Genomic DNA, 23,586 nt, shown 5'->3' on the forward strand with positions numbered 1-23,586 from the left:
GGAGGCTCTAGTCACAGCAGTTAGGCAAGAAAAATAAAAGGCATCAAGATTAGAAAGGAAGAGATAAAACTGCCACTGTTTGCAGGTAAAATGATTGACAGAAAATTCCAAGGAATCTTTGAAAAAAAGTTCTAGGATAAATAAGCTTAGCAAGGTATCAGGATACAAGGTTAACCATTGTTGTAGTTCTGTATACTAGCAACGTACAATTGTAAACAAAAAAAACCCCATCTATTTACAATAGCTTCCAAAACATGAAATATTTAGGTATAAATTTAATAAGACATGTACATGATCTATATGCTGAAAAATAGAAAATGCTGATAAGAAAAATTAAAGATCTAAATAAATGGAGAGACGTATTTATATACTCAACACAGTAAAGATACCAACTGTCCCCAAATTGGTCTATAGATCTCATGCAATTCCAATCAAAATTCCAGGAGGTTTCCCTGTCGATACAAACAAAGCTGATTCTAAATCTTGAACAAGAATAAAGTTGGAGGAATCACAGAACCTGGCCAAGTGATTTTTGGCAAAGAAGCAAAAGGAATTCAATGCAGAATGGACCCGACAAATAAGGCTGGAATGACTGGACATCCACATGCAAAAAAATGAACGTCAACCTAAACTTCATACGTTTTTGGACACTGGACCACACATCTAAATGTAAAATGTAAAACTATAAGACTTTTAGAAGGATTCCAGAGAGAATCTTTGACCTGGGATTAGGCACAGAGTTCTTAACACCAAAACACAATCACAATCCACAAGAGAAAAGTTTGACCTGGACTTGATCCAAATGAAAACTTTTTATATGCAAATGATACTATTAGGAGAATAATAAGACAAACTCCACACTGGGAAAAAATATTTGCAAATCCCATATAAAACAAAGCACTTGTATCCAGAATGTATAAAGAACTCTCAAAACTTAACAGTGAAAAACCAAATAACACAATTAAAAAAAAAGGCAAAAGATTTGAGAGACTCTTCACCCAAGAGGATATATGGAGGGCAAGTAAGCACAGGGAAAGTTGTTTAACAAATCATTAGCCATTAGGGAAGTGCAAATTAAAACTACAATAACCTGCCACCAAATGCTTATTAGAATGGCTAAAATAAAAAACACCGATAATACCAAGTGCTGGTGAAAATGTAGAGCAACTGGAATTCTTACACATTGTTGGTGGGAATGCAAAATGGTACAGTCACTCTGGCAAACAATAGTTTGGCAGCTTCTTAAACAGTTAAACATACATATACCATATGGCTCAGCAACTGCTAGGTGTGTTCAAACAAAAATCTGGACACAAACATTTATAGCAGCTATGTATTCATAGTAACCCCAAACTGAAAACAATCCATGTCCTTCAATGAACAAGTGGATAAACAAACTGTTGTACATTCATACCACAGAACACCATTCAGCAATAAGAGAGAACTATTGATGCACACAACTTGGATGAATCTCAAAGGCATTACAGTGTGTGAAAAAAGCTAAGTCTCAAAAAATTGCATACTATGTGATTCCCTTTACATGACATTCTTGAAAAGGCAAAACTGGATTGATGGTGATGAATCACAGATGGGCAATTGTCAGGGGTACAGGGGATGTAACTGTAAAGGGTAGTTCACATGAGGCAGTTTCATAGTGAGGGAACTGTTCTGTGTGCTGTGGTGGTTATGTACATGAATCTAGGCTTGTGTTGAAATTCCCCACAAAAGACCAATTTAACTGTATGATAATTAAAAGGGGGAAAAAGTATTAAAAAATTAGGTCCAAGATTCACCCATGCTGTTGTATAGCATTCACTTCCACTGGGACATGGTACTCCGCTGTACAACAGTATCACAGCTCTTTTACCAACGGGTATCTAGACTGCTCTCAGATCTTTGCTGTTGGAAATTGTGCTGCTTTGTGCATTCTTGCACATGTCTCCGATACAGGTGAGCCGAGTTTCTTCAGGGTCCAGAACCAAGAGTGGAAACATCTTCTAACATGCACTGCTTCCCAAGAGGAACGCACATTCCCAACAGGGTACACCCAGTTGCTCGAGACTCTCATCAAGGCTGATTAGGAGAGCTAGATCCCCACAGCTCTGCAGGAGGAAAGGGATGGTACACAGCGGCCAGGCTGTGCTTCCCTGATGGTTGATGAGGCTGCATTCCTGCCTTAGACTCACAGGCTGTCTCTCCTCTTGCTGAAGGATCACTCAAGAGCTTTGCTGAGTTCTCTATCAGGTTGTTTGAGTTTTTCTTTTTCATTTTATGTTCTCCATGCTAGTTTTTTGTTGGTTATGTATGTTGTAAATGTCATCTGTTTGCAGCTTCCGCTTTTCTCATCTTATTATGATAAAGTTCTTAGGTTTAACACAGTCCTATTTACTAGTTTTTCAAATGGTTTATGTATTTTTGCAACTGGCTTATGTGTTCATTAGGCCACAAATATACTTCTTTTAAACATAAACTCTAAAAACATTATAGTTTTGATTTTATATTTAAATCTCTACATTGTGTGGCACAGAGATCCAATTTTAATTTTTACCCATACAGATAATCATTTGTCCCAACATCATTTTACTGAAAAGTCTATTATTTCCATCTGCATAGCCAGCTCTGTCATAAATAAATGTTTTACATATGTGTGGGTATATTTTAGGGTTCTTTGCTCTATTATAATGGTCCATTTCTCTACTCCTTGGCCAAACCATAATGTCTTGATTTAATTTTATAATATTTCTAGATCAGAGTAAGTACCTTGCCATCCCAAAACCTACTCTCACCTCTTAGGTGATTTATTATTTGCGTTAGCAATCTTAACTATTCTTGGCCTTTTATCTTTTTGATTTAAAATCTCCCTGTCAAGTTTCATAAGTAAACAAATAGAGAGTTTTACTGGTATTGCAGTAAATTTGAGTGATGTGGGTAAAACTGATCTTTTTTTTTTTAAAGATTTTATTTTTGAGAGAGAGAGAGAGAGAGAGAGAGAAAATGCATGAGCAGGGGGAGCAGCAGATGAAGAAGCAGACTCCATGCTGAGCAGGGAGCCCGATGCAGGACTTGAACCCAGGACCCGGGGATCACAATCTGAGCTGAAGGCACTTAACCGACTGAGCCACCCAGGTGCCCCTGATGTCTTTCAATATGATGTGATCACTCATGAATTTACATCAAGCTGTTTATCATGGTTGAATGGACAGGACTACAGCAGTTCACCTTTTCATTTGTCTCCCGATTTTTTTTAAGAACCACGTCTACTTGTTGAATATATGTAAATTCATTCCAGTAAGTTTATAATTCACATTAACTGTCAACAGTTATGTTTTTATTTACTTTTAAAAATAATATTTACTACTGTCTTTCTTTATGTATACTTTTTAATATGCTCATTTTAAGTTAATTACCTGGAAAGGTTATGTTAAGATCTCCCAATATGGTGAATTTGTTTGTGTCTTCTTGCAGTTTTGTCAATTGTTGCCTTACACATTTTGAAACTATATTATTAGGTATATACAAGTTCAGAATTATCTTCCTGGTGAGCTGAATATTTCATTATTATATACAGTACTCCCCCTTATCTGCACGTAATACATTCCAAGACCCCAAGTGGGGGTTTGAAACCACAGGTAGTTCCAAACCCTATATATTTTTTCCTGTACATACACACCTATGATAAACTTTATTTTATTAATCAGGCACAGTAAGAGATTAACAGTAACTAATGATAACATAGAACAATTACAATACCTTATAAGTAAAATTTATGTGAATGTGGTTTCTCGCTCTCAAAATATCTTACCGTACCACACTCACCCTTCCTGTGATGATGTGAGATGCATTTAGCCTATGTGATAAGAAGTGAGGTGACTGATGTAGGCACTGAGACATAGTGTTAGGCTACAGCTGACCTTCTGACACATTGTCTGCTTTCAGACAACCACAGTTAACCATGACAACCGAAACCACAGGACATGAAATCATGGATAAGTGGGGACTACTGTACTGGCCCTTTTTACTTCAGTGTTGTTTTTTTTTTAAGATTTTATTTATTTATTTATTTGTCAGAGAGAGAGAGAACATGTGCATGTACAAACAGGGGGAGTGGCAAGCAGATGGAGAAGCAAGCTCCCCACTGAGCAAGGAGCTTGATGTGGGACTCGATCTCAAGACCCTGGGATCATGACCTGAGCCGAAGGCAGATGCTTAATGGACTGAGACACCCAGGTGTCCCTCAATAATGATTTTTACCTCAAAGTCTATTTTGTATGATACAAATATAGACTATATAATATATAAACATACAATGTCATATTATATTAACATATAGTATCAATATAATACCAGCATTTTTAGGTTTACATTTGCCTAACTTTTAAAAATTCTTTTATTTCTAACTTCTCATTAATTTTATGTTAATGTACTCTGAAGTCAAATCACCCCATATCCTTTGGCTTCTACTGAGGCTGCTGAAAAGTCTGCTGTCAGTCTAATTCACATTTGTTATAGGTAATCTATCTTCTCTCTGAGGGCTTAAAAATTTTTCTGATGTTCCACAGTTTTGCTATAATGTGTGTAAAGGTGGTTTTAAAAAATTAATCTTCCTTGGGATTTGCTGGGCTTCCTGAATTTGAGAACTAGGAATATCAGTTCTGTTAAAATCTCCATCATCTTCCCTCCAAATAGTGTCTCATTCCCTGACCTCTCTCTGAGGCTCTGATTAGGTCTCCCTTCAGCCTGTATAGATCTTAAACTCTTTCACATTTTCTACCTGTCTTGGCTACATTCTTGCAATTTCTTCACATGTATCCTTCAATTCCTATTTTTTTAAATGTTCTTCATTTTAATTTTTCTTTCTTTTTTTTTAAGATTTTATTTATTTGACAGAGAGAGACACAGCGAGAGAGGGAACACAAGGAGGGAGAGTGGGGGAGGGAGAAGCAGGCTTCCCTGCTGAGCAGGGAGCCCGATGTGGGGCTCGATCCCAGGACCCTGGGATCATGACCCGAGCTGAAGGCAGACGCTTAACCAACTGAGCCACCCAGGCGCCCCACAATTCCTATTTTTTAATGCCCCTAAACCCATTTGGAGTTTACTTCAAATCCAATTACATAAATTTATTTTTTATTTATCAGTTACTTGGTATTTAAAAAAATCTGCTTGAGGGGTGCCTGGATGACTCAGTTGGTTAATTATCTGACTTTGGCTCAGGTCGTGATCTCAGGGTCCTGGGATCGAGCCCCACATCAGGCTCCCCACTCAACGGGGAGTCTGCTTGTCCCTCTCCCTTTCCCTCTGCCCCTGCTTGTGCTCTCTGTCTCTCTCTCAAATAAATAAAATCCCTAAAAAAAAAAGTCTGCTTGATCTTTTGGATATTTAAACGCATTACATGTAATTTTATATTCCATGCCTGATAATTCCAATAACCACAGTCCCTCTAGGTAGATCTGAGTCTACTCTGTTTTGCTGTGGGCTCTTACTAATGGAGCCTTGTTTCCTTATGCATTTTGTCAATGTTTTTACTATGAGCTCATTATTTCTTGGAATGTTATGTCAGAATTCTCTGAAGCCTTGCTAGAGGGTAGGCTCTTCTTAAAAGGATTTGTATTTGTCTTTGACAGACATCTGAAGGCACTACCTGATGGCAATCATTTCAAAATTAAATTCCTCACTTGAGGATTTTTAATCCCATGCCAGTTCACAGGAATTTGTACTAAAACCTGATAGAGGGCCAGCCTCTCAGGGCCAGTTTTGTCCTCATAATCTAGCACCATGGTTCCAAAGAGCTCTTTTTGGTTTTGTTTTGGCTGGTCTCTTAGCAGAGGGCTAGGCAATACTGGTATAGTTTAGCCGTGCACTGCGGAGGGGCTTCACTGCAGACTTCACACCTTTCGTAGGCCCTTGGGTTGTATCTCCTATCCTCTGTGTCCTGTGGGAACACACACACTGGGTTCAACAGAGTTTGGCAAAAGTCACTAGCTCATGGATCATTTGTATATTTCACCCTACATCTTCAGTCTTTCCAGTAACAGGATCTGTGTAAGTATATAGATATCTAAGTCTGCCACACTGCTAACTCAGGCTATTCTCACCTGCACAGAAAACTATGTCTGGTGAAGCAGTCGGTCACAGAAAGAAGGGCAAGAACTTGAAGGTCCCCCTGCATTGTGAAAAACAACAGTGTCCAAGGAGTCAGCACACAGTCAGAACCACCTTGAAATGTTTTTCTGTGGGAAGTACTAACAGGCTAAGATCTATCAAAGGAGGTTGGCCAGACAACAAGATAGAATATCCTAGCCACCTCAGGTACCTTAACTCCGGCATCCTGTCATCAATGAGGGCACAGGATTCCATTAAAATGTAATTTCATGTTCCATAATTTACCATTTAGCATTTCTCAGTTTAAAAACAAACAATAACCAGTAATGAAATTGAAGCAGTAATTAAAAATCTCCCAAAAAACAAGAGTCCAGGGTCAGATGGATTCCCAGGGAAATTCTACATTTAAAGAAGAAATAATACCTATTCTTCTGAAGCTGTTTCAAAAAACAGAAACAGAAGGAAAACTTCCAAACACCTTCTATGATGCCAGCATTACCTTGATCCCCAAACCAGGCAAAGACCCCATCAAAAAGGAGAATTACAGACCAATATCCCCGATGAATATGGATGCCAAAATACTAAACAAGACCCTAGCCAATAGGATCCAACAGGACATTAAAAGGATTACCCATCACGACTGGGGATGCAAGGGTGGTTCAACATTCGCAAATCAATCAACATGATAGAACACATTGATTAAAAAAAAAAAGACAAGAACCATGTGATCCTCTCAATTGACGCAGAAAAAGCATTTGACAAAATACAGCATCTTTTCCTGATTAAAACTCTTCAGAGTATAGGGATAGAGGGAACATTCCTCAAGTTCATAAAATCCATCTATGAAAAGGCCACAGCGGATATCATTCTCAATGGGGAAAAGCTGAGAGCTTTTCCCTTAAGATCAGGAACACAACAGGGATGCCCACTCTTGCCACTATTATTCAACATAGTACTAGAAGTCCTAGCATCAGCAATCAGACAACAAAAAGAAATAAAACATATTCAAATTGGCAAAGAAGAAGTCAAACTCTCTCTCTTTGCAGGTGACATGATACTCTATGTGGAAAACCCAAAAGACTCCACCCCCAAATTACTAGAACTCATACAGCAATTCAGTAATGTGGCAGGATACAAAATCAATGCACAGAAATCAGTTGCTTTTCTATACACTAACAATGTAACTGTAGAAAGAGAAATTTGGGAATTGATTTCATTTACAATAGCACCAAAAACCATAAAATACCTCGGAAATAAACCTAACAAAAGAGGTAAAGGATCTATACTCTAGAAACTACAGAACACTTACGAAAGAAATTGAAGACACAAAAAGATGGAAAAACATTCCAGGCTCATGGACTGGAAGAATAAATATTGTTAAAATGTCTATGCTGCCCAGAGCAATCTACACTTTCAACGCCATCCCTATCAAAACAATTGGCGTTTTTCAAAGAGCTGAAACAAACAATCCTAAAATATGTATGGAACCAGAAAAGACCCCGAATCGCCAAGGAAATGTTGACAAAGAAAAACAAAGCTGGGGGCATCACGTTGCCTGATTTCATGCTATATTACAAAACTGTGATCACCAAGACAGCATGGTACTGGCACAAAAACAGACACATAGATCAATGGAACATAATATAGTCTCCAGAAATGGACCCTCAACTCTATGGTTTACTAATCTTCGACAAATCAGGAAAAAATATCCAATGGGAAAAAGACAGTCTCTTCCGAACCATGAGAGATGATGGACTCTGAAAAACAAACTGAGGTTTCTAGAGGGTAGGGGGTTGGGGGGATGGGTTAGCCTGGTGATGGGTATTAAAGAGCCATTCTGTGTGGAGCACTGGGTGTTATGCACAAACAATGAACCATGGAACACTACATCAAAAACTAATGATGTATGGTGATTAACATAACAATAAAAAATTTTTAAAAAAAGACAGTCTCTTCAATAAATGGTGTTGGGAAAATTGGGTAACTATATACAGAAGAATGAAACTCGATCATTCTCTTATACCATACACAAACATAAACTCTAAATGGATGAACCACCTCAATGTGAGACAGGAATCTATCAAAATCCTACAGGAAAACATAGGCAGTAACCTCAGCCACAGCAACTTCTTTCATTACACATCTCCAAAGGCAAGGGAAACAAAAGCAAAAATGAACTTTTGGGACTTCATCAAGATAAAAAGCTTCTGCACAGCAAAGGAAACAGTCAACAAAACTAAGAGGCAACCCACGGATGGGAGAAGATATTTGCAAATGACATTACAGAATAAAGGGCTTGTATCCAATATCTATAAAGAACTTCTCAAACTTAACACCCAAAAAACAAGTCAAAAAATGGGCAGAATACATGAACAGACACTTCTCAAAAGAAGATATATGAATGGCTAACAGACAAATGAAAAAAGGTTCAACATCACTAGCCATCAGGGAAATTCAAATCAAAACCACACTGAGATACCACCTTACACCAGTTAGAATGGCAAAAATTAACAAGGCAGGAAACAACAAATGTTGGAGAGGATGTGGAGAAAGGGGAACCCTCTTACACTGTTGGTGGGAATGCAAGTTGGTACAGGCACTTTGGAAAACAGTATGGAGGTGCCTCAAAAAGTTAAAAATAGAGCTACCCTACGACCCAGCAATTGCACTACTGGGTATTTACCCCAAAGATACAGATGTAGTGAAAAGAAGGGGCACATGCACCCGAATGTTCATAGCAGCAATGTCCACAAAAGCCAAACTGTGGAAGGAGCCAAGATACCCTTCAACAGATGAATGGAAAAAGAAGATGTGGTTTATATATACAACGGAATATTACTCAGCCATCAGAAAGGATGAATACCTACCGTTTTCATCCACATGGATGGAACTGGAGGGGATTATGCTAAGTGAAATAAGTCAAACAGAGAAAGACAATTATCATTTGGTTTCACTTATTTGTAGAACATAAGGAATAGCATGGACGACATCAGGGGAAGGAAGGGAAAACTGAAGGGGGTGGAAATCAGAGGGGGAGATGAACCATGAGAGACTATGGACTCTGGGAAGCAATCTGAGGGTTTCAGAGGGGAGGGGGGTGGGGGGATGGGTTAGCCCCGTGATGGGTATTAAGGAGGGCATGTGTTGTAATGAGCACTGGGTGTTATATGCAAATAATGAATCATGGAAAAGTAAAAAAAAAAAAACCCAAAACAAAACAAAACACAAACAACAACAAAAAAAACCCAAACACATCCTCACAAACATTCTTTAACACAATGCCACAGACCTTGAAAGCCCATCTGGCCTACAAAATAAACCTTACAATTAAATCTTTACAGCGGATTTATGATGTGAATACACTGGTCTGTCTGACACAGAATCTCTGATAATGAATTTTTTTTTAAAGATTTTATTTATTCATTTGAGACAGAGAGATAAAGAGAGAGCATGAGCAGGGGGAGAGGCAGAGGGAGAGGGAGGAGCAGACTCCCCGCCGAGCCAGAAGCCAGACACGGGGTTCCATCCCAGGACCCCAGGATCACGACCCAAGCTGAAGGCAGACACTCAAACATCTGAGCCACCCAGGTGCCCCGATAATGAATTTTAAATATATATATATATTTTTTTTAAAGATTTTATTTATTTATTTGAGAGAGAGAGAATGAGAGATAGAGAGCACGAGAGGGAAGAGGGTCAGAGGGAGAAGCAGACTCCCCGCTGAGCAGGGAGCCCGATGCGGGACTCGATCCCGGGACTCCAGGATCATGACCTGAGCCGAAGGCAGTCGCTTAACCAACTGAGCCACCCAGGCGCCCCCCGATAATGAATTTTAAAGTGGAAATAAATGCTGGGTGTGACCACACCGAAGCATGCTCTATTATTACTTCCAAAGTGTCTGCCCATTCTGTTGTTTCTGCCTAGAATGCTCTTCCTACCCAAGCTCCTACTCATCATGCTTCTATATTATATCTCCAGCTAGTCATCCCTGATACATGTCCAGATTTAGTTTTCTTGACATCTGTTTCCAGGCTTTGTTCACCATGATTTTGCTTGGGACATAGTAGGCACTAATGAATATTAGCTCCCTTTCTGAGCACTGTGGTTAAAGAAGAGTGCAGGCCAGAGAAGCAAGAGGAAGGACAGATTCCTGGGAAAAGTAGAATTTAGGTGGGGCTAGAAGAGATAGGTAGGACTCAAGATACAAAACGCAGTGGGAGCAGCCAATAAGGCTGGGCAGGTGAGGTAAGACAAAACTGTAAGGGAAAGTGAACATCAGGCAGGTGCTTGAATCTGACCGAGTCAGCAGCTACCCTCGGCATACCCTTACCTGTGCTCACTGAAGACTGAGTTATCCAGAACAATCTTCTCCAGCAGCTCAATCAGTTCATTAGGCAGATCAGCTGTCATGAAGGCCTTGACAGTGACCGAGACCTCTTCAGGATCCTGTGTTTCTGACAATGCCGTCTGTACCACCTGGTTTTAAATATCATTTGAAAGAACTTGGTTAGATAAAGTCAATTCAAGACTATCTTTGAAGCTAAACAGAAAGAAAGGATTCCTCCATGGCAGTCTGAAATAGACGCAGAGAAAATAGGAGATTTCTCAAGGTAAAAAGGGAAGGTTGTCTAAAGAAGTCAATTTCAGAGATTTCTGCCTGCTCTATTTGATGATTAGTTTCCCTCTCACATCAAAAGGGCTGCAGACTCATCTCTGCCCCAATAACCATACTGTAAATTTACTCCAAAGCCAATAACACAGTGTACTTAAACAGGCATCTGAAATGCATGTTTGTTTTCATCTTTGTTTGTTCATAGCAAATATGGCCTCCATTTCTCTAATGAAGCTCTTGCTAGCCTAGAGTACCACAACTGCTCTGGCCCAGCTCACTTCCAGGCATGCAGTTGAGTACACTCTGAGCTCCACAGCCCTCAGAACCATGCCAAGGGAAATACTGACAAAAAACTGGCCACACAACCCCTCATCCAATTACAGGTGTCTCACCTACAAGAAAACTCACAAGTGGGGGAAAAGACATTTTTCCAGAGTACACTTCCCAGGTAACAGCAGGCTAGAAGGTCAGCATTGTTCTCTTTGCACTTTGTGCCAGGGGCCTTTGGTGACTTCAGGGTCTATCAGTTTTGCCAAGCTTCATCAAGGGTGGGCAATAGCAACGCATTAATGAGAAAGAACAGATAGCTAGGAGGAGGTATGACACAGATAATACATATCTCTGGCCATGAACTTTGACCCTACAAACAGGAGGGGCTGCAATGGAACTAGAATCAAAGTCAGCCCAGTCCACCTTGCAAGTGGCCACTGTATACTCAATGGCACCATAAGATACAAAAGTTTTTCTGAGGAGTTTATAATAATCCTAACAGCTATGCAAAGGAGTTTGAGGAAAGGGGCTATCACAGGAGATAAGTAACAAAAAGGGTGTACTTAAGGGAAAGGAGAACTGTGACAGCACACAGACTCCATCCAGAGTAGGAGGTATATTTCCTGCCATCACGACATCTGTCCATTCTTGAAAACCTTAGAGCACTTTAAATACACATTTAAAGTGTGTTATTGTAAGGGCAAAAAATAAATTTCCACCATCTATTTGAGTCAACAGGATGCCTAATCTAAGGTTACCTCAGGAAGCTGCTTCCTCTAAGTAAACTTTCCATAATGAGCTTCTCCTCCAGACCTAAAAGCAGTCTGCTGCCGTCATTCAGTCCCTCTAATTAGAGGGGCACGGTAGGTAAATGCCCCCCAGGAGGTGGCTATGAATATTCAGTCCCAACAGACATAATGACAGGATCAGCAGCTTCACATAGATACAGGAAGACCAAGAGGCACCCGCTGGCTTCGGCTCAGTGCAGCATTAAAGCTACTCATCCCGGTGCCAATGTAACACAACCTACAAGCTGTGCCAGGCAGCTGGACCACACGTGGAGAAATATCTGTTTTCTCCAAATTTGGAGATAGATCTCTAGTGGAATCTAAACCTACTCTGTCCCAGGCCCTTTGCTGCTCAATGTCTTCGTGAGGTCTGGATCAATCTTAGAGATGGGTAACTCCAAAGCTGATATAATGAGATCCAAAATAACACAGGCTTCTAGCCATCTAAAAGTGTTCCAGAATAAAGTTTATTACGAAACAGATAATGGCACAGAAATGAGGAACAGTGGACAGAAAACAAGAAGGTGAAATTCAGAAGAGATAAAAGTGAAATCCAACAAGTGCGCCTAGTGGTTGGTAACAAAGGAGTTGGGGGGCCATTTTAGTTGATCTGCTCAGGGCTGAAGGCCACTTGTTGAACCAGGGTCCTGTTCCCACCTTGATCTCAGCCCATCCCCAAACAGTGTGCCCAGAAGCCTAGGGGACAATGGGTATGGTGAAGCACCATCTGGGCTGCCTAAATCTACAGGAAGCCCACCAAGTGGCTGAGGTCAACACCCATCTGCCAGGCTGCACATAGGAGGAACCCTGGCCTCGGTACCATGCCCCCAGCTCTGAGGAGGCACTGGATAGTCACAAGGGTGCAAGGGGTTCCTCACCAAAGCCAAGTCCAGCTGAGACAACCTTGAGAGCCACTTACCTTGTATCACTGGGGGCTGCGCTGAAAAAAATACTAAGAGTCCAGCATGCAGGCATGCCATCAGATATTCCTTTTATTGGGGCAGCACATCCCCGCTTTGGAGATCAGGGCCAACTCTGTGCCTTTAACCAATAAACAACTCCAGGGAAGATTCACACGATAGTCTGGTCATGTGCTGAAGATGTGTTAAACACAACAATTCAACTAGTCACTCTGGCCACAAGATGATGAGAGGGCAAAAGGCCCGCATACACATACTCCCATTTCCATTCTGTACCTGGTCGATCAACTGTCTCCTGGTTGGGTTGGTCTCCTCAAGGACGTGAGCCCAGAGCTCTGGATCTTTTCTCTGCACCAGGTAGCGGGCCTCACTTTTAAACAGAGAATTCTCGTTGCAAACCTGAAATGAGTACACTAGTGTGTATAACACAGCCAATCAATGGACACTACTCGGGGGACCCACCCCAGTCAGTTCCCTCTGTCCCCGACACTTGTTTGGTTCAGTCAGAGCCCAAGCCAAGAATAGTACTTTGACACGGGATGAGCAGCATCCCAAAGGGGTGACAATGCTCTTCTCAGAGTGATAAATTACCTCAAAATACAAGTTTCTCAGTTTATAACAACTCAGAATGGGTATGGGTGTGGCAGCTCCTCTCCACATCAACCCAACTCTTGCTCTCTAAAGTGGGGCTACCCAGCAGAACTTTCTGAGACAATGAAAATGTTCTAGACATGTGCTATGGAATGTGGTATATGAAGGAGGAACTAATTTTTTAATTTTAGCTAATTTAAATAATTTAAATTTAAATAGTCACCATCTCTAAAGTGTTATCAGAATAGCCCAGGACTGGTATAAAACAGCATATATGCTACAACATTTCAAGGCCTATAAACTTTAAAATATGCTTTCACGGACTGAACTTGAGATCCTTTTCTGTGTTCTAGTACATCTCCAAGAAACCAACTGTCGACTGGAACCTTCCAACGTGTGAGGCACTTGTTAAGGCCTAGTGGGAATCAGACTGGCTGGGTACCAGATGCCAGGCACAAGACTAAATGCTGCATGTGTGTCCATGGGCTGCTCACGTGTGCATGGCACGAGGCCAGGAGCAGGCTTGGTCTGGCCTGCCCCAAAATATCACTGCAGCTTCTCCTTCTGACACAGCAGATCTTAACGAGCACTTTTTTTCTTGTCTCAATTCTGCCTCACTAAAAGGTGGTATCTATCATACATCACCTGGTAGGACAGATGGGTGCAAAGATCCCTGAGCGGTCACTGAACTGAGCTTTAATAAAAAGGTAGTAAATTCAGCCAAAAGGTGGCTTATGGTATCAGACTAACTAAAGTCCCAACTTCACACAAACTGGCTCCCTAGAGACTGCAAGGCGACGTGCTATGCAGACCTGGCCTGTCACATGCATGGTTAGTGTCCAAAGCTAAAGTAGGATGAGAAACTGGTGCACTGCTCTTGAGCTTTGGCTCTGTATGCTTGACACCCTAACAGATTCCTTCCCCGGTTGCTGAGTTTCTACCATGTTGTCCAGACACTCTGAGGTGCCCAGGGCAAACAGACCAACTGCCTATAGATCTTACAGTCAAACAAACATCAGGTGCATCCACATGAGATTTCTGGAGTTTTAGGTCACAAGGTTAAGTATCAAACTATTTGCTACTTAAGTAATAAAACATGTAGATCCAAGCCAGGGTAGAGGTAAGCAGACCTGAGGGGGATGTTCCAAGAAGGGGCCAGTAAGAGCTCTGTGGTTGGGAAGAGTTGGTAGAGGGCACATGTAAGAAGCTGCCTAAGAAGAAGAGCAGGAAGTGCAAGCACACATAGGACGGAAGCATTCAGGGTGGAGAGGCAAGAGGGGAGGCAGTCAGGCCGGTGAGGACAGGGTTGTGGTTGACAGAAAACCTCCTGAGTCAGGCCAAGGGGTTCAATTTTGCCCTCAAGGCTAGAGGACTGTAAGCAGAAGGCTGACAGGTCAGACTTGGGCCAGCCAGGTTTACAGGTACAATATATACAAACAGGGCATAAGCAGGTAGGAAACAAGGCATCTGAATTACAAGGAAATCAAGTTTATGGAAATGTAGCACACGATCTGCAATTGTGGGGCTCAGAGGAAGTCCTCATGAGCCCCCACTGATGAAGCCAGCGCAACAGCTGGCAGCCAGGTGTATTTGCTGCCCACCTTGATGAGCTCAAGGTCACAATGCCCCCGCTCATAGGCGACACAGGCCAGATGCGGGTCCCGCTTCTCACAGTAGCGGCCCACCACGCGGCTGTCATAGTAAGCGTTCTCTCTCAGGAAGCGCTCGGGGCTATTGTTGCTGTCGATGTAGATCTTGGCAAGTGCATTGTGAGTGGCAGGCTCTTCACAGCCTTCATGAGTCCGGGACTCCAGCCAGGGAAGCAGCAGCTTTAGCCTTTGAAAGAAGGAAGAGCACTGTAAAAGTCTCAAAACTAACATCTGAAACCTCCAGGACAGACCCTGAACGCTGAAGGTTGCTTCTAGAAACAAACAAAAATCTCACTTCATTAACCTCAGGTTGTTTTAGGGACCAAAACAGACTTGAATTCCAAACAGATTTCAATTGTTAAGTTTTTCCCAAAGATCTATAGTACCAATAGCAAACAACTCACTACTAGATCTAAGATTTGTTGCATGAAAGACCAACCATGGAGACAGTTAGTCCTGGGACCTAGAGGCTGACCGAAAAGGGATCTTGGGGAATTAGTCATAGACTTAGCAACAAACACTAGAACCCAGGGGCAAGAGAAGATACCAAGCTAGGACCCCTTACCTGTTTCTTTTTTCTACTTCAGCCACCAGCTCATCAGTAGAGAACTGTCCTCTCACCACCATGATTAAGTTTTTAATTACTTCCTCAGAACAATCCACATCAAGCAGCCCTCCAACCACAGCAGGGATCCGGCTAGGGTTGACCTAGAATGGTCAAGGTGGTGGGTGACTTTAGTGCTACAGGCACAGGTCACTGCTATAAGTCCCCCATCCAGGCCTGGACAGTGTGGCTGTCTGAAAGGGCTCCTGTGGTGGACAGAATGTGTATTTGAAGCTCCAACCCCTAATGTGACTGTATTTGAAGATGGGCCTTGAAGGACATAATTATGGTTCACTGAGGTCATAATGGTGGGGCCCTAATCAGAGAAAAGGCCATATAAAGGTACAGCAAGAAGGTGGCCATCTGGAAGCCAAGGAGAGTGGCCTCAGAAACAACCAACCCAAGGTGGTGGGGTCAGCACCTTGATCTTGGACTTCCAGCCTCTAGAAAATGTCTACTGCAGTATGTGGTATTCTGCTGTGGCAGCCCAAGCTATGATACCACCAGTCTCAGACACATTCAGGGGTCAAAGGCAGTCTCTCAGGTGTAGGCTATTACCACCAACCGAGGCACAAAGGCAGCCGGGTGTCACCTGGGAGCTGGTAGTGATGGTCCCAGTAGTACCTTCTGAACATAGATCTCGATGTACTTCTGCAGGTTGTTGCGGTACAAATACAGGACGAGGTCATGGACAAAGTCAAACCGATCACACACGATGATGAGGGGAAGCTGGTCTGTGAGCTTGGCCTCCTGTGTATTGGGAAAGCACGGAAACAAGGCAGGCAGTGAAGACCCCACAGAGCCAGACTACATGGACCATGAATCAGCATAGAGATGGCATTGCTTCCGTAGGGAGTGGCCCCAAGGAGACTCAGGATGAGACTTTGTTCTAGACATGCTATTGTTTCAAGGTATCTGCTTTTGGGGATATAGTGTTTGCCTTGGGAAACAAGTAACAGAAAGGTAATACTATTTGGTTAAAGAAGAAAAGAACTCTGCTAGATCTGGGAATAACATTGCAAATTGGTCCAAAAGCAAGTATCTTCTGGGTTAAGACAAGCAGCTCATTATGTATAGATGTAACCCAGACCCAGCAGCAGAGTGTAGGCTACTTTCGAGAACACCTGCCAATAAGGGCTGCCTTTCCAGACAAGGAACCATACTCCATGGAACATCAGCCATTAGTGCAGGGGGCTGCGCCCCACTCTACAGTCCACCACAATAATGCCTCCCCTCATTTGGCCATACCTACATGACGCTTTTCAGGTGCCCTGCACCCGTGCAGTTCTGGTGTGGCCATGTGACCTAGTTTCCTCTAATGGAATGGGAATCAAAATGCCACATGCCACCTGCAGCCTCACCCATAAAAACCACCAGTGCTGGCTCTTTTGAACTTTCTTTCCTCCTTCCAGTTAACCGGGAAGGCAACATTCAAGGTGGTATGCTGAAGATGGCAAAGCAGCCACCAGCCTGGTCCTTGAAAGAGGGTGCGAAAGAAAGCCACCCGACTTAGCTCCACATCCACCCCCGCGTGTGCATGAGGAAGAAAGACACTTCTTGCTTTTTATGCCCCTAGCACTGAGTAGCTTATTTGCTTCTATAGACTTTCCTAACCTAATTAACAGGGGCAGAGTTGGGATGTTGTTGAAACATAATGCAGCAATAAACTAACTCCCTCTACTCACACATCAGATAATTAAAGAGCACAGCCTCAAGGGTTGTAAAATGAGCAGGGGCCTCCTCCAAGAGCTTCGGGCCACAAAGCAAAGCTCTGCACTAAGGACCCAGGGAACATTGATGGAGAAAAAGTCAGCTTTCTAAGTCTTAGGCAGCTGCCTGATAGTTTGCTCAAGGAAGGAGGCGACACCTGGACCTCCTTACCTTCAGGAAGTTCTTCACCCGCTCTGGGTTGTAGCAATTACTCTCCCGGCATATCCTCTCCACCTCCTTGATCTGCCCCGTCTTACAGGCAGCCTGAATGTATTTCAAGTGCACGTCTGGATCTTGGCTGAAGTTTACAATTGAGCCCAAGAAGTAGAAGAGGCCTACAAAGAGAGATTGTTCCATCTTATGCCCTCATAATATATCTACCTGCCTTTTTCACAATCGTAGTCCACCTGCCCTTGATGGCCCAGCCTACAACAATGCCCCACTCTCCCAGCTCACAGAGTCCACTCACAACTTACAAAATCTATGTGAAGTTCTGCCTTGGCATCTCCCCCAAATAGCTAGTCAGATTTCCATGGAATTTGGGAGGTATACCTGAGATGTTCTGATGTGAAATTCTCCGTGTGTATGTATGTGGAATCCTTCTAGGAGGCCCAGGCACACCCTAGATGGTCATCTTCAAGAATAATTTAAACTGAGGTAACCTAAGAGGGCTGTGTGACTACTACTCTAAAAAGACAAACCAGGAAGAGAGGAAAGCAGAGGCTTTCAGTGGGAGCCTCCAGAGTCTGCTCCCTGACATTGAGCTGCTGGCACACATGGAGCCACTGCAGACTGGGGTGCAAGGTGAGTCACAGAGCACCGTTATTCATCAGAGGCTGACCACCTCCTGACTCTCACAGGAGCCAGCCAGGAGGTACTGGTGACAAGAACAGGACAGGATGCTCCAGAGAAAACCAAATTCCCTGAGGAGGTCTTCAGCTGTAATCTGGGGGAAGGAACCAGAACCCTGAAGGAGGCAGACAGCTCCCATCAACCCTACTCTACTGCCATCTCCCCACCCATGTAACCTAATTGCTGCTGCAGCCTTTCCCGCAATGGCGTCTTCTGACAAGAGGGGCAGTTCCCTGAAGGCAGGTCTTGCCTTCACTCTTCCAACATCCCAGCCTCACTAGGCCCAGGACAGTGGCTTAATACCTTGTTGGACAAATGCTCAGTTTCTATCCCTGCCCCAGCCAGTCCCCAGCAGACCCTCACCTGGGAAAGCCATCCCCCCACCAGCACATTCTCAATGTTAATGCCCACAGGAGGGCAGAGGAAGCCAACCACAGTCAGGTCTGCCAGCCCAACAACCACACACCACTGAGCCTCCATGGGGCTCTTACTCAGAGGAAGCCAAAGGGGCTGCCCCCTCAGGGCCAGGCGCTCCAGCGTTACTGGCCCAGATTTTCTAGTGAACACTCAGCAGAGTGTGTGACACAAAGATGCTCAGTTCCACAGAGGCTCCAGGGACACAAGGGGGATTCTAAGCATCCCCACTCCAACACCAACCAATTGCTTCCTTTGCAAATGCCAAAAAAGCTACCTAAGCTGGGTAACACACACCAGACAGCAGAAATCTTCTGCCATTGACCAACACATCGGCCTGGCCTGAAGGAAGAATCTGAGGTTGGGCAGGCAGACACCGACACCCGAGGAGGAGGTGCAGTTGGCTAGAGGCTGTGAAATTTACCTTCGTAACTCTTGAAGGATTCAAAGAGCTCCACCAGGGACTGTGTGCCCAGCTGCTCGTGGTACTTGGAGGCCACCTGCACACACAGCTGAAGGTTCTGTCTGATGCTGGCAGACAGCAGAGCATGAAGACACGCCAAAGAATCCTCCACTGACAAGGAGCCAAAGAAGCTGACGAGCCACTGGGAAGCAAGGAAGAGTTTGTCCACACCTAAGTACCATCCTAGATGCTGCCAACACCGGCAACATAACTGGGTCAATTTTTCCCACTGAGTGTGAAAAATATAAAGAATCTTCCCTTGAAAGGACTGAAAAGCAACTATTCCTTGTGGTAAAAAGTGGAAGCCAGGAGATAACTTCAGATGAGACACTAACCTCAACTATTCATCAAGCTGTCACAGACCCTGCAATACTCCACAGTTGATACAAAAACACATTCTGTAAATAGAATGCAATACCAATTAGCTTCTGCTAATGGTTTTAGACAACCTTGCTAGAGCTGTCAATGTTAACAGGTTCTCTCTTTTGGGCTAATCAAAGGTAGACAATGGAAAGAAAGAGGTAATGCGAGCCCAGTTGCATGGGTGAGCAAGTGGAGCTTGTGAGTGGGCTGAATGAGAACTGTGTATAGCAGTGACGAGGCTCACGCACAGGGAAGACATACTACAGTCCCACAAACACGAACATAGGGAAATTTTGGGAACATGTGACCCTAATAACAGGTGGGTGCCATCCACAACAGGAGTGCCCGAAGGGTGCACCATACCTCGGGATTGAGAAGGTGAGTGTGGACCACAGCCCTCTTGATGTCGTAGAGGTCAGTGTAGTGCTCCAGTGCACGCTGCAGGAGCCCCGCCTTTTCACAGAGCTGGGCAATGTGGGCCCGATCATAATGAGTAAACATCTGATTTCCAAGAATGGCATCTGCAACCTACGAAATGGTGAGGTCAGAAAGAAAGCCTGAATGGTGGCAATAACTTTTTAAGAGTAGCTGCTCAAACAATGCCCCCCAAGGCACAGCTCCAGAAAGTACTCACAGGAGAGAGGGATTTTACCAGGTCCAGGTCCTTGCCCACCTCCAAGCAGAGCCCTAGCCAACCTTCTAAGTCAGCTGAGGCTCTTTGAACAAGGCTCTGTCCTCCTAGGGTGCAGAGTTGGGTATGTATAAAAGGCTGAGGCTCTGCCCTAAAGCATGTTACTGGGATCAGGCCAGGCTACTGCTCTGGCTTTCAGCCATCATACTTGTACGGTTTTCTATGGCAAGTCAAGGTCAATGTGAGGGCAGGAGTCTAGGAAGGCCACCTTTAATGAGCTCAATCCTTGGACTAACAACAGTTACAATTAGACCTGGAAGTAACAAATCCTACTGGCATTCACTAAGCTGCTCAATTTGGTTAAAGGCAGAATTTATGTGTGTGTGTGTGTGTGTGTGTGTGTGTGTGTGTTGGGGGGGGCCATTATGTTTGAAGAACAACTAACACTCCTGGAAAGAATTCTGATGAGGATTAACATCATCTTTAAATAAGCAACCTCTGGACTAAGAATGAGTGAGTCAACTAGCAACCTTGCTGCCTTGTTAAGTGATCTGACTCTCAGTAACTACTAGTGAGTCTTGATGAGACATGCTCCTGGGTGTTACCCAGCACACTCTTTTCCATTTGTTCTGGGATATGGAGCACCAATCAAGTATACAGTGACCACAGACTTAGTCTAACATCATGCTGCTCCAGGGTAATGCACACTCTGGGCTTCCTAGAGAGGAAACAATCCAAAACAAGTGCTGAGAACACAGTTTTGTAATATCTGGAACTTATCTGATGCTCCCCACCCTCTGTTTTCTTCAGAACTTTACTATCCTCTTTTTTTTTTTAAGTTTCCTTATTATAGAAATGGTGTCATTTAAAGAACTCAGAAAACACAGATGAGCCAAAAAAGAAAATATCATCCAGCCTCTGACATCCAGAGAAGACTGCCCAATGTTCTGGGTGTTGTACCCAGCTGTGCACCCATCCAGGCTGCCCCCCTTTTGGGATTAGGCTCTTCTTACGGTCTATCTGCTCAGTTCCTGAGTGGTGTTTAGTTTCTGTTTCAAAGCTCATATATTAAAAGCTATCATATATAATCACCAAGTCATAAGAGTTCAACAGAACACCAAACAGCAAATTAATAGTACTTTTGTTTCCTAGAGGTGGGATATGGCCCACACAAGAGAGCTAACTTGTGGATTGGAATAACCTGAAAACACAGAACAATATAATTAACATAGTGTTTCCTAATCACAAAACAATGCACGATTATAAAGAAAAAGAAACTGGAAGACAAATAAGTAAAGAACAAAGTGAACTATGATCCTGTCCACTCAGACAACTGTGGTTAACAGCTTGATGTAAATTTCTCCAAACTCCTTTCCTGCATACATATCCAAAAATTAATAAAAAAAAAAGCATATACGTGTGATTTAACATCCCCACCCCCCCAAATTTCAGTTCAAAAAATGCCCCACCATAATGAGCTACCACTTCACACCCATTTAGGATAGCCATTATTTTTTTTTAAAACACACACAGAAAATAACAAGTGTTGGCAAACATATGAAGAAATTGGAATCCTCATATATTGTGGTAGGAATATAAAATGGTGTAAATGCTTGGAATACAGTATGGTGGTACCTCAATAAGTTACATACAGAATTACTATATGATCCGGCAACTCCACTTCTGGTGTATGCCCCAAAGAGCTGAAAATAGGAATTCAAACTGATACCTGCACACCAGTATTCACAGCAGCACTATTTGCAACAGCTACAAGGTGAAAGGCAACCCAATGTCCAACAACAAATAAACGGATAAACAAAATGTGGCATATACATACAACGGAATATTATTCAGACATAAAAGGGAATGAAATTCTAATCCATGCTACGACATGGATGAATCCTGAAAAGAACATGTTAAATGAAACAAGCCAAACAAAAGGACAAATATCATATGAATCTACTTATATGAAGTATCTAGAATAGGCAAATTCATAGAAAAGATAAGTAGAATAGGGGGTTACCAAGGGCTGGGGGAGGGAATGGGGAGTTATCGCTTAATGGGTACAAGATTTTCTGTTTGTGATGATAAAAAGTTCTGGAAATATATAGTGGTAACAGTTGCACAATAATGTGAATGTACTTAATGCCATTTAAATGTGCACTTAAAAATGGTTAAAATAGTAAATTTTGTTATGTATACTTTACCACAGCGAAGAAAAGAAGACAGAGAAGAACAGAAAAGAGAAGAAAAGATGCCCCAGTTGTAATTGTTTCTATGAAAGTTTTGCACCAAGGATTCTGGAAAACTCTTGCAGGAAGGTCCTAGAGAATGTCCACTGAGGCACAAGCACATCCCAGCCCAAAGGCACTGTATTTAGGTTGTGCAAGTCCCACACAGAAACGAACAGGTCCTTTGTCCCCTTTTTTTCAGCCTAGAAATGGCACTTGCCTGGGGTGCATGAATCAGGTTCATCTCCAATAGGCGAGTCTGGAGGTGCCCCTCAGCTGGGCGATTATTTTTCAAGGCATCCAACAAGAAGGAAGTACACTGCTGAATTAAACTGTTTTCCATGAAAACATCTACAATCTGAAACAGATAGCAAGCCACATTTTTACCTAAAGGAGATGGGTTTTATTTTCCTATTCAAATAGTTTCTGAAACTGAATCTCATTTAGAAATTCAATAATTAGTTCCTTCCTTTGCATTTTTAAAATGTTTTTATTTCTTTTAGTAATCTCTACATCCATCATGGGGCTCAAACTCACGACCCTGAGATCAAGAGTCTTCTGAGTAAACCAGTTAAGGCGCCCCTGCATTTTCTTTTATTATCAAAATTCAAGTAACTCATGGTCATTATTTATTAGGTAATTTTGTGAAATTATATCACTGATGTCATACTCACCAACAGGGCATTTTACTCAAGTAGATCAAAGGAAGTACTTTTATCAGTGTGAATCCCCAAAATCCTCTGAAGTGATTAAAGCAATCCTAACAATCCATTACTTAAATCAGATCCTAGAGGCCATCAACACCTGGTGTCTAGCCCTTATACTCTCATTATTTAGGCACAGTTAAGAAAATGCAAACATTGACTTGATAACAATCATTAGAGTTAAATAGATATTAAAGAATAAGCCTTAATAGGAAGTGAAATAGAGGTAATGAACTTACTAATTGTGTAACTGTTTCCATGTTTAAAGTACAAGAAAAAAGTTTATATAAAAAACACTTTAGAGGGCGCCTGGGTGGCTCAGTCAGTGAAGCATCTGCCTTCAGCTCGGGTCATGATCCCAGGGTCCTGGGATTGAGTCCTGCATCAAGCTCCCTGCTCAGTGGGGAGTCTGCTTCTCCCTCCCTCTGCCTGCCGCTCCCACTGCGTGTGTTCGCTCTCTCACTCTCTCTCAAATAAATTAAAAAATACTTTAGAAATATGAAATATAATCTAGACGTAATCTGGAGTTTTCCTTCCCCTTGATATCTATGTAAATTTGGCTTAAACCCCTTAATCATGATCTCCAAAATCCCTGCAAATTCCACGATGTATAAACCCAGTATGACTGCACTTATAGCTATACAGGTTGTTGGTTTTGCCTTGCTTCAGGCTTTGTTACATATCT

The 23,586-nt window shown here is 42.6% G+C and overlaps 1 protein-coding gene across 7 annotated transcripts in view; it reads right to left on the reverse strand.

Moving 5' to 3' along the window:
* The window catches only part of CLTCL1 (clathrin heavy chain like 1), a 101,572-nt gene that overhangs the window by 25,191 nt on the left and 52,795 nt on the right, over positions 1-23,586 (reverse strand). For all 7 annotated transcript variants that reach the window (XM_073889690.1, XM_025858013.2, XM_073889688.1 and 4 more), the window contains 9 exons: positions 22,418-22,555; positions 19,699-19,863; positions 18,934-19,114; positions 17,415-17,578; positions 16,158-16,283; positions 15,495-15,637; positions 14,882-15,116; positions 12,966-13,088; positions 10,430-10,575 (listed from right to left, as the gene is read on the reverse strand). In XM_073889690.1, coding sequence (XP_073745791.1) covers positions 10,430-10,575; positions 12,966-13,088; positions 14,882-15,116; positions 15,495-15,637; positions 16,158-16,283; positions 17,415-17,578; positions 18,934-19,114; positions 19,699-19,863; positions 22,418-22,555 — 1,421 coding nt within the window. The remainder of the gene's footprint in view (positions 1-10,429; positions 10,576-12,965; positions 13,089-14,881; positions 15,117-15,494; positions 15,638-16,157; positions 16,284-17,414; positions 17,579-18,933; positions 19,115-19,698; positions 19,864-22,417; positions 22,556-23,586) is intronic.

Source organism: Callorhinus ursinus, unplaced genomic scaffold (genome assembly GCF_003265705.2).
Source record: "Callorhinus ursinus isolate GAN/ISIS: 27379988/994484 unplaced genomic scaffold, GSC_fseal_2.0 scaffold115, whole genome shotgun sequence".
Lineage (NCBI taxonomy): Eukaryota > Metazoa > Chordata > Mammalia > Carnivora > Otariidae > Callorhinus > Callorhinus ursinus.